Source organism: Marmota marmota, unplaced genomic scaffold (assembly GCF_001458135.2).
Source record: "Marmota marmota marmota unplaced genomic scaffold, marMar, whole genome shotgun sequence".
NCBI classification, from domain to species: Eukaryota; Metazoa; Chordata; class Mammalia; order Rodentia; family Sciuridae; genus Marmota; species Marmota marmota.
This window is the reverse complement of record NW_026000101.1, coordinates 2,154,237-2,168,872: the sequence shown is the minus strand read 5'-3', so window position 1 is coordinate 2,168,872 and position 14,636 is coordinate 2,154,237. Positions and strand designations below refer to the sequence as shown.

Here is a 14,636-nt window from a genome sequence, read left to right as displayed (position 1 = left end):
CCCTCCCCCCCCCCCCTCTGTTCACTGTATAATGAGAGAAAGCAACAGTGTTCCTCCTTTTTTTACATTTGTTTATTTATTTATTTTAATTAAGTATATATGACAGCAGAATGCATTTTGATTCATTGTACACTACAGTGTTCCTCTTTACCTAGGCCTATCAACAACTCTATGGTGACTTGGTTAATCCAAATGCTGTTATTCAAGATTTACCTGCTATCTGGGTTGTCAGGGAGATGACCACAGGAAGTTCTGAAGACAAAGCCCAGAGGCTGACATTGTAGTTGGTACCCGGATACAGGTCCAGGCACATCTCAGGAGCTTGGCTGCTGGTAGTGGTATTAAAGATCATTTCCTGAGAAAATTCCTTCTGATACCATCTCTGGCCCCAAATGTGAAACTAAAACATAAAAAAAGTTCACCGGGTAAACTGCTGGATTGAAAGGCTCTGGGTGCCTTGATACCTGATATCTGGCATGAGCTTCCTTCCTCTCCCACCCTCCCAACTGTGCTTCTTCAAAACATAAAATGTAATAGTAAGCAAACAGTAAAGCTGCAATACTGTATATATTGTGCTTACAATATGAGGATTATACATCAGTATTTAAATAAAAATGCACAAGACTGAAGCCTCAGTGCTGGCAACGTGCTGTTTCTTGGCCTCACATATCTAGTGTGCATGCCTGACACGGAAGCCTGTTGGTAAAACAAGAGCAAGGCCAAAAACATTTTCCTGGAAATCAAATTAAGAATCTGAACTAAGCAGAACCTGACTTAAGATACACCTAGCAGGTAAAACTCAGAAGAAAATTTTCTCCTCTGCTCACCCCTTTATGGTGACCCTACACTTTCCAGTGGTATCCAAGCACGTAGGCCAAAGGACCTTTTTCTTCCTAATTTCTTCTAGTAGCAGCTTATCCCATGGTTTCTCAGGTTCTTACTCACTACCATGTCTAGCTTCAAAGGTTCCCTCTGAGTCTCCAGGCAATGCATCTAGATTCTGCTCAGACACACTGGTTTGAATAGACACAACTGGATGCTTTTCAAGGACAGTCACTGCCTGAGCATCTACACCAGGATGTATGGACAGAGGAGCACATGATTTTTCTCACCATCCTGCAAGGGTTTCTGCCTTTCAGGAGAAGTACTGTTTTCTTGCTTCTTGGTGCAACTATTTCTATTGATGATGGAAGCTATAGAAGTAGTTTTTAGGTTTACAGGACAAGCATCTATAAACAAGTAACATTCAGTAACTTACTAAATACATCTCTTCTGCATCATCTGTCTTCAAACTTCTCCATCTCAAACAGGTTTCATTAAATACTGAAATATTACTGATGATCTGTTTTTCTGCAAGTGGAAAGGTGAGAGAAATCAGTTTACACCCTATACAAAAAAAAATACTAACTTTTTAATTGAAGCATTTTCCAAGAATAAACATTTGCATAGGATGAATTCAACAGTATTTTAATTTATAAATTAGTGGTAGAAATATTCAAGAGACACTACTTTTATATTTAGGTAAATCAGTCCTGATAAAAGAGTTAAGATCTGAAGATAACCAATTAGAGAAAATAGCTCTATTCACTGCAGATTCCCTTGGTTTACTAAGTTTAAATTACAACTTACTGTCCTGGGTTTTGGACATCTTTATTTATTCAAATAAGCATCAATTTGAAATCCTGAGATGAGAGGTACATCTAAGCAGAGAATTGCTCCTTGAGGAATTGAAAACACAGTATTTGGGGCAGTTGGGCTTTTCATGATGAAAGGGCAGTTCTCTTGATTTAGGCTTCCACCTCTCTTATGATCATAGAAGGACTTCCTGGCTTCTGCTCAGTTTCATGGCAATCAACATACAGCTTAGTCCAAATTTGGTACAGTTTATTGTAGCGGCACACTCTTCAAATTTTTTTGTTGTTATTGTTGTTTTGTTTGCTTTTTGCCATTTTTTAAAATTCTAATTTGTTATATATGACAGCAGATTGCATTACAATTCATATTATACATATAGAGCACAATTTTTCATATCTCTGGTTGTATACAAAGTATATTCACACCATTTGTGTCTTCATACATGTACTTAGGATAATGATGTCCATCTCATTCCACTGTCTTTTCTACCCCCATGCCTCCTTCATTCCCCTCCCACCCCTTTGCCCTATCTAAAATTCATCTAATATTCCCATGCTCCACCCCCAATCCCAGTATGAATCAGCCTCCTTATATCAGAGAAAACATTCAGCATTTGGTTTTTTGGGATTGGCTAACTGCACTTAGCATTACATTCTCCAACTCCATCCATTTACCTGCAAAAGCCATGGTTTTATTCTCTTTTATTGCTGAGTAATATTCCATTGTGTATATATGCCACATTTTCTTTATCCATTCATCCACTGAAGAACATCTAGGTTGGCTCCACAGTTTAGCTATTGTGAACTGTGCTGCTATAAACATTGATGTGGCTGTGTCCCTGCAGTACGCTGTTTTTAAGTCCTTCGGGTATACATGGAGGAGTGGGATAGCTGGGTCAAAAGGTGGTTCCATTCCCAGTTTTCCAAGGAATCACCATACTGCTGCACCATTTTGCAATCCCACCAGCACTGTAAGAGTGTGCCTTTTCCCCCACATCCTCGCCAACATTTATTGTTGTTTGTATTCTTAATAGCTGCCATTCTGACTGGAGTGAGATGAAATCTTAGAGTAGTTTTTATTTGAATTTCTCTAATTGCTAGAGATGTTGAACATTTTTTCATATATTTGTTGATTGATTATATGTCCTCTTCTGAGAAGTGTCTGTTCATGTCCTTGGCCCATTTATTGATTGGGTTATTTGGTTTTTTTTGTTGTTGTTGTTGTTTGGGGGTTTTTGTTTGTTTGTTTGTTTGTTTGTTTTGGTGCTTCGCTTTTTGAGTTCTTTATATACCCTAGAGATTAGTGCCCTATCTGATGCATGAGGGGTAAAAATTTTCTCCCAAGCTGTAGGCTCTCTATTCACTGATTGTTTCTTTTGCTGAGAAGAAGCTTTTTAGTTTGAATCCATCCCATTTATTAATTCTTGATTTTAATTCTTGTGCTATAGGAGTCTTATTAAAGAAGTTGGGGCCTACTCCAATATGATGGAGATTTGAGCCTACTTTTATTTTCTATTAAACACAGGGTCTATGGTTTAATTCCTAGGTCCTTGATCCACTTTGAGTTGAGCTTTGTGCATGGTGACAGATAGGGGTTTAATTTCATTTTGCTGCATAGGGGTTTCCAGTTTTCCCAGCACCATTTGTTGAAGAGGCTATCTTTTCTCCAGTATATGTTTTTGGCACCTTTATCTAATATAAGATAACTGTAGTTATTTGGGTTAGTCTCTGTGTCCTCTATTCTGTACTATTGGTCTACCAGTCTATTTTGGTGACAATACCATGCTGTTTTTGTTACTATAGCTCTGTAGTACAGTTTAAGGTCTGGTATAGTAATGCCACTTGCTTCACTCTTCCTGCTAAGGATTGCTTTAGTTATTCTGGGTCTCTTATTTTTCCAGATGAATTTCTTGACTGCTTTTTCTATTTCTGTGAGGGATGTCATTGGGATTTTGATTTAAATTGCATTAAATCTGTATAATGCTTTGGTAGTAAGGTCATTTTGATAATATTAATTCTGCCTATCCAAGAACAAGGGAGATCTTTCCATCTTCTAAAGTCTTCTTTACTTCTTTCTTTAGCTTTCTGTAGTTTTCATTGTAGAGGTCTTTCACCTCTTGTGTTAGGTTGATTCCCAAGTATTTTATTTTGTTTGGGCTATTGTAAATAGGTTAGTTTTCCTCATTTCCCTTTCAGAGGATTTGTCACTGATATATAGAAATTCCTTTGATTTATTGGTGTTGGTTTTGTATCCTGCTACTTTGCTGAATTCATTTACTAGTTCTAGAAGTTTTCTGGTGGAATTTTTTGGGTCTTCTAGGTATAGAATCATATCATTGGCAAATAGTGCTAATTTGAGTTCTTCTTTTCCTATCTGTATCCCTTTAATTTCTTTCATCTGTCTAATTGCTCTGGCTAGTGTTTCAATAGAAATGATGAAAGAGGGCATCCCTATCTTGTTCCAGTTCTTAGAGGGAATGCTTTCAATTTTTCTCCATTTAGAATGATGCTGACCTGGGGCTTAGCATAAATAGCTTTTACAATTTTGAGATATGTTTCTGTTATCCCTATTTTTTCTAGTGTTTTGAACATGAAGGAGTGTTATATTTTGTCAAATGCTTTTTCTGCATCTTTTGAGATGATCATGTGGTTCTTATCTTTAAGTCTATTGAAGTGATGAATTACATTTATTGACTTTCTCAAGTTTTTTTAAACAAAGACTACCTATTCCAAACTGATATCAGAGGTTACTTCTGTTAACAATGATCTCTGCCCCTAAACTAGAAATAATATAGCAGACCTGCTAGGAAGTTTCATAGGAACACTGAGATGATTAATGCTTAATAAAGACAATATCCAAACCACCTAAAAGTAAGTCCCATGGGAGGCAAGGCTATACTGTATACCTCTCTGGCCTGACAGGTTTCTATTAATGAAGCTAAGTTGGTAGATGTGACTCCCTATCTGTGCATTGAGCAGTTCTGCACAGAGAAAACCTATTGCCCAGGTCACAACTATATTTAAAGTGTTCCAGGGCAGAGCAGGTGAAGAAGTATAGATGATCCAAGGCAATGAAACCACTGCTGGGTATAAAAGATGGTTGTAGAAATGAGTGGTGGTCCATGAGCCCCCGTGTTTTGGAAACATTCAAACACATAATGTTTAATATTATTAATACTATTATTATCAATATTATTTAAACAGTTTCAGATAATACAAGAAGTGGAAAGTTTCCCAATTCATTCAATATGACTAGATCATTCACCATGCCCAAGAGGTACAGAATAGCACAATCCATCACTGAACTCACTATGCCAGACTCACTTGTCAATATACACACAAAAATCCAAAACAAAATATGAGCAAAGGGAAGTCAGCAGTCCTTTCAAAGAACAATGTTCCATGACCAAGGAAGACTTATTCCCAGAATACAAAAGGAACATTATTGGAAAAGCTATTAATAGGCTAAAAGAAACCATATGGTTACTTTTATAATCATAAGGGTTAATACATTCCTGATTTAAAATCTCAATTAACTTGGACTTGATTTGATAAAAACTCCTTAATTTAATAATGTTTATTAGAAATTTCCATACTCAGTGGTAAAATAATGAAGCGATTTCTTATACAGTTAAGAACAATGTAAGTTAGAATATGTGATAAAGAAATCATCCCTAGTATGCACATTTGATATAAGGTTTAATTACCAAAGAATAAACCTGGACCTTAAAGGACAGAACTTTCTCTTGTTTAGCCTTATTCCATTAAAAAAAAAAAGAAAAAGAAAGAAAATGAGAAAAAACAATTCAAGGATGCCTGGTCTCAGCTGTTATCTAGCATTAGTCAGGAGATTCCAGGCAATGTAGAAAAAGTAGCAAGAAAACTGAGCCACAAATACCAAAAACAAAGGGACAAATGATGTCACTGCCAGTAAGTCTAAGAGAATCACTGGAAACCAAACATGGAATCGTTTGAAAATAATTGAAAAACAAATACAAAATAACAGGAGTTTGGCAAGTACACCCCGCTCAAAGAAATATACAAAACCAAATCATTTTCTACATACCTACAAAAACAAGTATGGAATTCTGAATGATGAATCCCCAGTCCCTGGAACCTATAAATTTGTTCCTTTATGTGGCAGAAGGATTGGTAGAGATGATTAAGATATGGAGGTTACCTTGGATTAGCCAGATAGGCTCAAGGTAATTTCAGGGATCCTCACAGGAAGGTTAGGACAAAGAAGAGGTTCACCTGCTGAGATTTAAAGATGGAAGTCAGGGCTACAAGTCAGGAATGTAGGCAGACCCTGGAAACCAGAAGCACTAAGGAAAAGGCTTCTCCCCTGGAGCCCTAAAAGGAACACAGGCCTGTGAACACCATCCCAGTATCCAGAGACTGACTTCAGACTTCTGACCTCCAAAACTATAAGACAGTCAATATGTGTTGTTTTAATCCACTAAATTTGCACTAATTTGTCAAACCAGCAACAGGAAACTAATATACATAACAAAATACAACAGAAGAATTAAAAGATCTCCATTCAAGAGAAGTCGCCATAAACTTCAAATAGTTAGAAATAAATCGAACTAGCGATGTCAAAAACAAACATGAAGGTTTTACTTTTTTTTTTTAATGTTTCTAAAGAACATAAAAGAAAATAATACAGAGAGAAATGCCATGTCCTTGAATGGAAAGACTCAAAAACGAAAAAATATCAACTCTCTATCAATTCATCAAATGTAAAATATTTCCACAGGCAATGACAGTGGGCCTTCTGGGGATTCATTCATTCAATGAATATTTTAGAAGTTCTTACTGTGTGCCAGACGTGCTCTAGGGGCTGAATATCTAAGTGATGAGAAAAGAAAGTCCCTGCCTTGATAGGATTCATTCTAGCAAAGGAGGCAAAAACTAAGTCAAAAGTTTTATACATGTATTAATATCATATGTGGAATTTTGTGCACTGGTAAAGGCTGTGAAGAGATGCAGGGAGCAGGAGACACAGGATGGCTGGGGAAGGCCCTCTGTGGAGGTGACAGATAGGAGTGAGTGAGTCACCACGGTCTCCCTCCCTCCAGGAGGAGGAGGAGGAGGAGGAGGAAGAGGAGAGGTCAGGGAGAGAGAACCGCAGGGCAAAGTCCCTAAAGCAGAAACCAGTGTGACACACTCAACAAACAGCAAAACAAGACTGCTAAGTTTCTTTGAGAAGATTAATGAAAAAAATCAAGAGGAAAAAAACTAGAAAGAAAACTATTGAGAGGGAAGGTAACCAGACACCCATACCTACTATTAAACCTGTGCAGTGTTGCTCAACTCTCTTTTGTTTTGGCCCCTACAGGGGACCTTCTGAGAATGTTTTGTTTGTTTTTTCCTGATTGCTCTTCTCATCCCCTGTAAAACTGTAATACCACAGACATGCTGTATGTCCTCTAGGCACTGCACATTAACCTAGACTTCAAGCACACAAAACAAATTTCCTTTACCCCTCAAGAAGCAATTTTTGCCTCTTTGTGGGTGATTCTGCCCCCTACCCCCAGTGATACCACCCCCCCCCATGGGGAATGCTAGAGTGATTAAACATTGTGTTATACAAGCAAAGGAAATAATAGATCAATGGAGTAGAATCCAGAAATAGACCTAACTCTTTGTGGGAATATATAAGAATGACACTTCAGTGGGGAAATAAGTTGGAACATAGCTAAAAGGATTCCAGCTGGATCAAACTTTTGGGGTGTTTTTTGCAGATTTTACAATAAAGTTTTATTAGCTGTTCTCCTCTTTCTCATATATGGAATGGATAGTGTGGCTACTTCTTTACAAACCAGTACCCATTCAAGAAATTCTAATGAGGAGGTTGTCAAAAACCTCATATTTTAATAAACAACTCCAAAGAGCAATGGGAAACCAAATGATATTAATAAGAAAAAGGACCAGAGAAATTGATTTCTGAAGTGATTTCTACCTTTCACTAATATGTCTTGAAATTGCTCACCATGACGATCTGGGCAGCTCTAGTGCAGAGCAGCTACATAGGATGAAAGGTGTCTGAGGAGAAAACTCACACATAGATTAGGGGTTTTGCCTGTTTTCTTATTCATAAAAGGAGGAGAACTGGAAGGAAAGGCAGAGGACCAAAATCCAACCCAATGACAAGAAAAATGACAAAACAAAAACAAACACCCCCTTCCCCTGGGAACCTTTTGCAAACTTCTGTACAAGAGGAGAACATGCTCATACTTTTACTTACAGTCTAATTTTCCTAGAGGCTTCTCCTCACAACCACTGTACTCCTGCTTTCAGTTCCCATGACTAAGGAAGATAAGTTTGATCAATTTATATTTAATTTAAAAGCCAAACAAAAAGTTAGGATTAGGTGGCAAAAGAAAGATATATTTTAAATATACATGTTTGTATGTGTGCGCAACTATGTAAAGAAAATAATTCCCATAGTTACTGTTTAGTTAAAGAAAGTTTTATATATATATATATATATATATATATATATATATATATACACTTTATTATAACAAAATAGGCAGTTATTGTGGGTAAAATATTCATTAAAATCGACCCTTAGGAATACATTTAAAGTTTTTGGACTATGAATTGGACTCCTTTTCCATCACCCATAATGATTACTACATCTCCACTGTAAGGTCTTGTCTGCATTTACATCTACGATGTTTTCTCAACCTTCTGTACGGTAAAAGGTGAGCTCCCCTAGCACCTAAACATGGCCTTAATTCAGAAAATGTGATGATCATTATGTATGAACAATTTCTGTAAGAAACTAAATAGTGTTGCACAAGTAGATTAAAAACATTTGAACATGGTTATTCCTAGCAAATGTACTGGGAAAAAAAAAAAAAAAGCCTCAAACAATAAAAGACGTTAAAGACTTATATAAAATGAATATCCCTTGTGAAATTATGAAAGTCAACTCAGACATTTATTTTGAAATTAAAAAAAATTTTCTTATTTATCTATAATGAATTAATTACTTTGATGACAGAAGTCAATTGAGAAAAGGACTTGAGAGCTAATAACATTGGCCTGGATCCAACTTTTAAGTATAAGAATATACTACAAAAGGGCAGGAAGAATAGTTCAATAATCTTGGGAAGGAAAAAATAATAAGAAAAAAACCTATGTTTTAAAATTTCACTAAATAAAGTCTTAAAGAGGCTGGGGATGTGGCTCAAGCGGTAGCGCGCTCGCCTGGCATGCGTGTGGCCCGGGTTCGATCCTCAGCACCACATACAAACAAAGATGTTGTGTCCGCCGAAAACTAAAAAATAAATATTAAAATTCTCTCTCTCTCTCTCTCTCTCTCTCTCTCTCTCTCTCTTTCTCAAAAAAAAAGGCTACATATCTCAGAATTCTTACTGAATTTCCACTGTTTAAAAAAAAAGTCTTAAATTTTCTCTACAGCAAAAAGAAATGTGTGTATGTACATATATGTATATATGTGTGTGTGTGTATATATATATATATATATACATATATAATATATATAACCAATTTTGAAAGACAAATCACAAACCATGGGACAAGGTGGGGGAGTTAACATATTGAAAAGTCAATTGTCCTGATAGCTAGAGTATCTATGATGAAGAAAAAATACCAGTGACAAAATCTTAAAACAATGGGCATGAAATAGAATAAGTGATTCATAGGAGAACTATAACAGATAGGCCTTTAAATAGTCAAAGAGTTATATATTAAAACAAAATGAAATGTGTTTTTATTAGACTCTCAAACATTAAAAATGACCATATCGGTGTTTGTAAAGGTTGGTAAAGGGAACTGGCCTTTATACACCATTGGGGTGTGTGTAGGCTGATGTAATCTTTGCAGAAAGGAATTTATGAAAATCCTTCTCTTGGCAGTTTCACTCCCAAGGCTTAATTTTATAGAAATACACTCCCCAAGGATGCAAAGGTACAGCATATTTCATTAAATCTTATACGATAACACCAATATCTTATGAATTATTAAGAAAGAAAAAATTCTGCCACAGAGACTATGTCACACAATAATTTTTTATCTCATAGAATTATTTTATATTGGTTGAAAGAGTTTTTTAGACCCATGTGGACACTAAATTTTTATCACGTATCCTAAAACAAAAATGTAATAAAAGTTGATTGAGACATTCTGAAAATGTCTTCATATTCTGTATCTAACACTTCTCAAACACTTTTTTTTCCTTAGTACCAGGAATTGAACCCAGGGGCACTTAACAATTGAATCACCTCCCCAGACTTTTTTAATATTTTATTTAGAGATAGGGTCTCACTGAGTTGCTTAGGGCCTCAATAAGTTGCTGAGGCTGGCTTTGAACTCACAATTCTCCTGCCTCAGCCCCCCAAGCCTCTGGGATTACAGGCGTGCACCACCACGCCCCAATCAATCACTTTTTAATTGAGTTACTAGTGTCTATATTTTTCCACACAGCATCCTGTGTGCCTTTCACAGTCTTGATGAGGCAGTGTTTCTTTAAAAGGTACCCTACTAGGCTTTGGAAGTAGCTCAATGGTAGAGCATCTGCCTAGCAAGACAGAGGCCCCACGTTTGGATTCCCAGATCTTCTTCCAAAAGCCACCGTAGCTATTCTGGTGCTGACACTTGATCTTACACCTTGCTATTGTTTTCTACAGACATGATAACTTTCTGTCTCAATGTCAAATCATAGTATAATCTTTTCTGAAAAAAGTTGTACCAGGCACAGTGGCGCACACCTGTAAACCCAGCAGCTTGGGAGGCTGAGGCAGGAAGATTGCAAGTTCAAAGCCAGCCTCAGTAGCTTCATGAGGCCCTAAGCAACTTAACAAGACCCTGCCTCTAAATGAAATATAAAGAGAGCTGGGGATGTGGCTCAGTGGTTAAGCGCCCCTGGGTTTAATCCCTCCTACCAAACAACAAAAAAGTTGTAATGGGCAATTGAACCCAAGTAATAAACAGAACCACAAAACTCCATAACTAAATAGATATGATGGCGCATTAGGTAGCTATGACCAGTACGGTACATACATGGGCGATGACAATTATATTCATGAAAATCACCTGACTCTACAACAATTGTAAGATTTCCTATCAAAATGTGAAAAGATGAGCACCTGAGAATCAACGAAACATAATATATTCATCTATATTAACAGCTTCGTTGTTAACAAAAAACTTTAAGGGGAAAAAAGCGCAAATATCCTTCCACAGTGAAGTTAATAAATTAGTGTACCTTCATACAATGGAATACTATGCTTCCCTCAAAAAGAACTACATGACATTACATGAATTGGTATGAAAGTATGTCCTTAGAATATTGTAAAGCCAAAAATTAAAATTTTTTTTTAAAAAAGCAAGATGAAGAATGGTTCAACATATAATGACTGCATTTAACACGTAACTTGACAGTAGTGGTGGGTCTGTGGTGCTTCCTCAGAGATGTCCCTCCGCTTCTTGATTGGGGAATGACATTCTCACTCCAGGTCACCTTCCTCCATTCAAGGGGCTTTACAGTTTGAACCACAGGTATCGTGGACCCAGGATTCTGAGTCTTTTCCTCCTGCTTTCGGATCCTTTGCTATAAAAACCCTTTAAATGCCCTTGTCTCTCATCCTTCACTGGCTCACTTGCAGTAGCCACTCTTTCTCTACCTCCCCCACCCACTGGGCTAACCCTAAAGTTGAAAAAACAAACCTGCAAGACAGTCTCAGAGAAAATTGGGCTCCTAGTTAATCAAATTATTTGGCACTTTGTTTCTGCTTCATTTTGTGGGAGAGTGACTCTGAACAAATTCAGTCATTACTTCCTCTCTGCCCCTGAAGTATCCTGCAAATACCACTTTATGCATTGTATTATTGTTATTATCATTATTGTTTTGGTACTGAACTGAACCCAGGGGTACTTTACCACTGAGCTACATCCCTGGTTCTTAAATTTTTTTTTTTTTTTTTTTTGAGACAGGGTCTCACTAAGTTACTCAGGGCCTTGCCAATTTGCTTTGAGGCTGGCCTCAAATTGGGATCCTCCTGCCTCAACCTCCCAAGTCACTTGGGACTGTGGGTATGCATCATCACACTTGGCCTATGCATTGTATTACTGACCCTTGTCTATCGTCTCCATTGAACTAATCTTTGTGTTCCCAGTGTCTAGGACAGTGGCAGTCACAGCATTCCTCACTGTTTAAATGCAAACAATGAGCAGTAAGAGGAAAGCAAAAGGCTGGGATTGTAGCTCAGTAGTAGAGCACACATGCCCCGCATGTGTGAGATACTGGGTTCGATCCTCAGCACCACATATAAATAAACAAATAAAATAAAGACATGCTGTCCATCTACAACTACAAAAAAATTTAAAAAGAGGGAAGCTAAGCAACTGATATTGTATTAACCCAATGGAATAAAGGTACTTGAATAAGACAATTTCGGCCCTTAAAGTGCATTTAATCTAGAAGAGAGTCCTACCCTATACTCTGAGTACAGAGAAATGGAAAAAAGTCAATGGTCATCAGGTAGCATTTTGAGAAAGTCATTGCTTTTGTAGAAAAAAGGGCAAGAAGAAAGGACTATGTGTCTCTGGAGACCAAGTGGCGATGGAGAAAGAAGCAAAGGTCACTGCAAGACCCTATAAGGTAAAAAGAGAACCCAAAGCTACATGAATACACAATGCACCCCCAACCTTACCCCAAAACAAAACAACAAACCCTTTAAAGAAGCTGTACTTTCCTCGATGACAGAAGAGGGCAGTCTTAACCCAGAAATCCTGTTAGTCACCTAAACCACAAATTCTGCCCAGAGGCAATAGACAAAAGCAGTCTTCCTTTACAGACCCAAAATCAGACTCAAAACCTCTCAGCTTGTGAAAAGCTCTACACTTTTTAAAACCCACAGAACTAGGGGGGACAATCTATAACAAAATAAACATCTGCCAATAAGCATCTGAGGGTATGAAAGAAATACCTTTAGTCAGAAAATTAAAAACTAAGAAGAAATGGACACAAAGCAAAAGGAAATGGAACAGAAATGACTAAATTCAGGAAAGAAATGAAAGGAAAAGAGAACTCAGGTCAGAAATAAAAACTAAATTTTTTGATGCCTTAAAAAAAGATTACAAGGAAACTGAATAAAGGACATTTAAGAAATACAGAAAAAAAACAATTAAAAAACATGAAATTAAAACAACTAAAAAAAATAATAAAGTGATTGAAATGAACTATACACAAAGATCCAACATATGTATAATTAAAGTCTCTGAAGAATAAGAAACATTGAAACAGAATTAATATTTAAAATATAATTCAAGATAACTTTACAAAAATAAGACCGAAAAGTAAATTATAAAAGGGGACACCAGATACCTAAGAAAGCAGATCCGGAATAATCATCCCTAAAACCTTTCTAAGTAAAACTAGGTTAAAAATCCTCAGGAGCTCCACTCAAAGAAATAAATAAACAAAAATCCAAAGACAAAAAAAAAAAAAAATCAACCTTCGTCTGATTTCTCAAAAGCTACATAAAAAGCAAGAAGGAAAATCTGAACATTTAAAAAAAAAAAAACTCAAACCAAGTACATGGGAACTAGGATTTTTACATCCAGCTACACTATCTTTCTAGCCTCAAGCCTGGGTTCACTTGATGCTTTGACTATATCCCTTGTGGCTTTGAAACTTCACTTTTTATTTTTTTTCTTTTCTTTTTCCCAACCTTCCTCTTCCTGATCTTCTCCTCCCTGGTCTTCTTTTCTCTAACCCTTTCCTGATTTTCCCTGATCTCTCCTCCCTAATCTCATTTTCTCTGAATCACCTGTTTAAACACCCCCCTACCACCCCATTCTTGCTAATGGGCAGAATCACAGCCTTTGGGACAGGAGCACCCTGTGTTTCTCCTTTGCTAGCAAAGCAATAAATCTTCTTTTTCTTTTCTCTGGAAACCGTGTCCTCATCATTGGATTGGCACTGGGGCAAGAACTGAGCTTTCAGCAACATTAAGGCAACAGAGAACTGTCTAAACATGAGAGAACTCAGGCAATACTCCTGAGAAGTTTCTAGATGATCTTCATCCAAGAAACAACTGAGGAATTTCAGTAAAAGGAATGATGGTAAACATTAGATACAATGAACTATGACTCTTAGACTAAAATAAAGATAGGGCAGGGTGGAGGAATAATATATAAATGGTATATGTTCTGATATTGATGCAACTGGAAAACAGAGAAGGGACAGCAGAAAATGGAAGTAGAATAAACTAATTGAATGTCATAAGAGCAACAAATGAGAGTTAAATATGCCATTAAAACCAGCAAATCATGAGCTGGGATTGTAGCTCAGTGGTAGAGCACTTGCCTTGCACGCATAAGGCACTGGGTTTGATCCTCAGCACCCATAAAATAAATAAATAAATAAATTGGGTCCATCTACAACTAAAAAGAAATATTAAAAAAAAAAAAAACCTGGCAAATCAGCTGGGCATCACTTGCCTATAATCCCATCAACTTGAGGAGGCTAAGGCAAGAGAAGCACAGTTTGAGGCCAGACTGGACAATTTAGTGAGACCCTATATCCAAAAAAAAAAAAATTTAAGGGGCTGAGGGTGTGGCTCAGTGATAGAGCACCCCCAAGCTCAATCTCTAGTACCACTCTCCAACCTTCCCTGGACACACACACACACACACACACACACACACACACACACCAAAAAAAAAAAAAAACTGGCAATCCAGATGTTTAAAAAGTTAAAGGGGGTGTGGGGACAGGAAAGATGCTGGAATGAGGTGGACATCATTACTCTAGGTATATGTATGACTGCACATAGAGTGTGATGCTACACCGTGTACAACCAGAGAAATGAAACATTGTGTACAATGAATCAAAATGCATTCTGTCATATATATCTAATTAAAATAAATTAATTAATTTGTTTTAAAGTTAAATGATATAACAAGAGATAGGTGTTTTGTTCTGTTTTGTTCATTTTTTGTCTTTTTTTTTTTTTTTTTTTT

General features: G+C 36.8%; 1 protein-coding gene across 2 annotated transcripts in view; it reads right to left on the bottom strand.

Annotated features, from left to right (window-relative positions):
* The window catches only part of Susd1 (sushi domain containing 1), a 119,291-nt gene that overhangs the window by 31,805 nt on the left and 72,850 nt on the right, over positions 1–14,636 (bottom strand). For both annotated transcript variants that reach the window (XM_015492200.2, XM_048783203.1), the window contains exons 11-12: positions 1,259–1,350; positions 214–400 (exon numbers count right to left, since the gene is read on the bottom strand). In XM_015492200.2, coding sequence (XP_015347686.1) covers positions 214–400; positions 1,259–1,350 — 279 coding nt within the window. The remainder of the gene's footprint in view (positions 1–213; positions 401–1,258; positions 1,351–14,636) is intronic.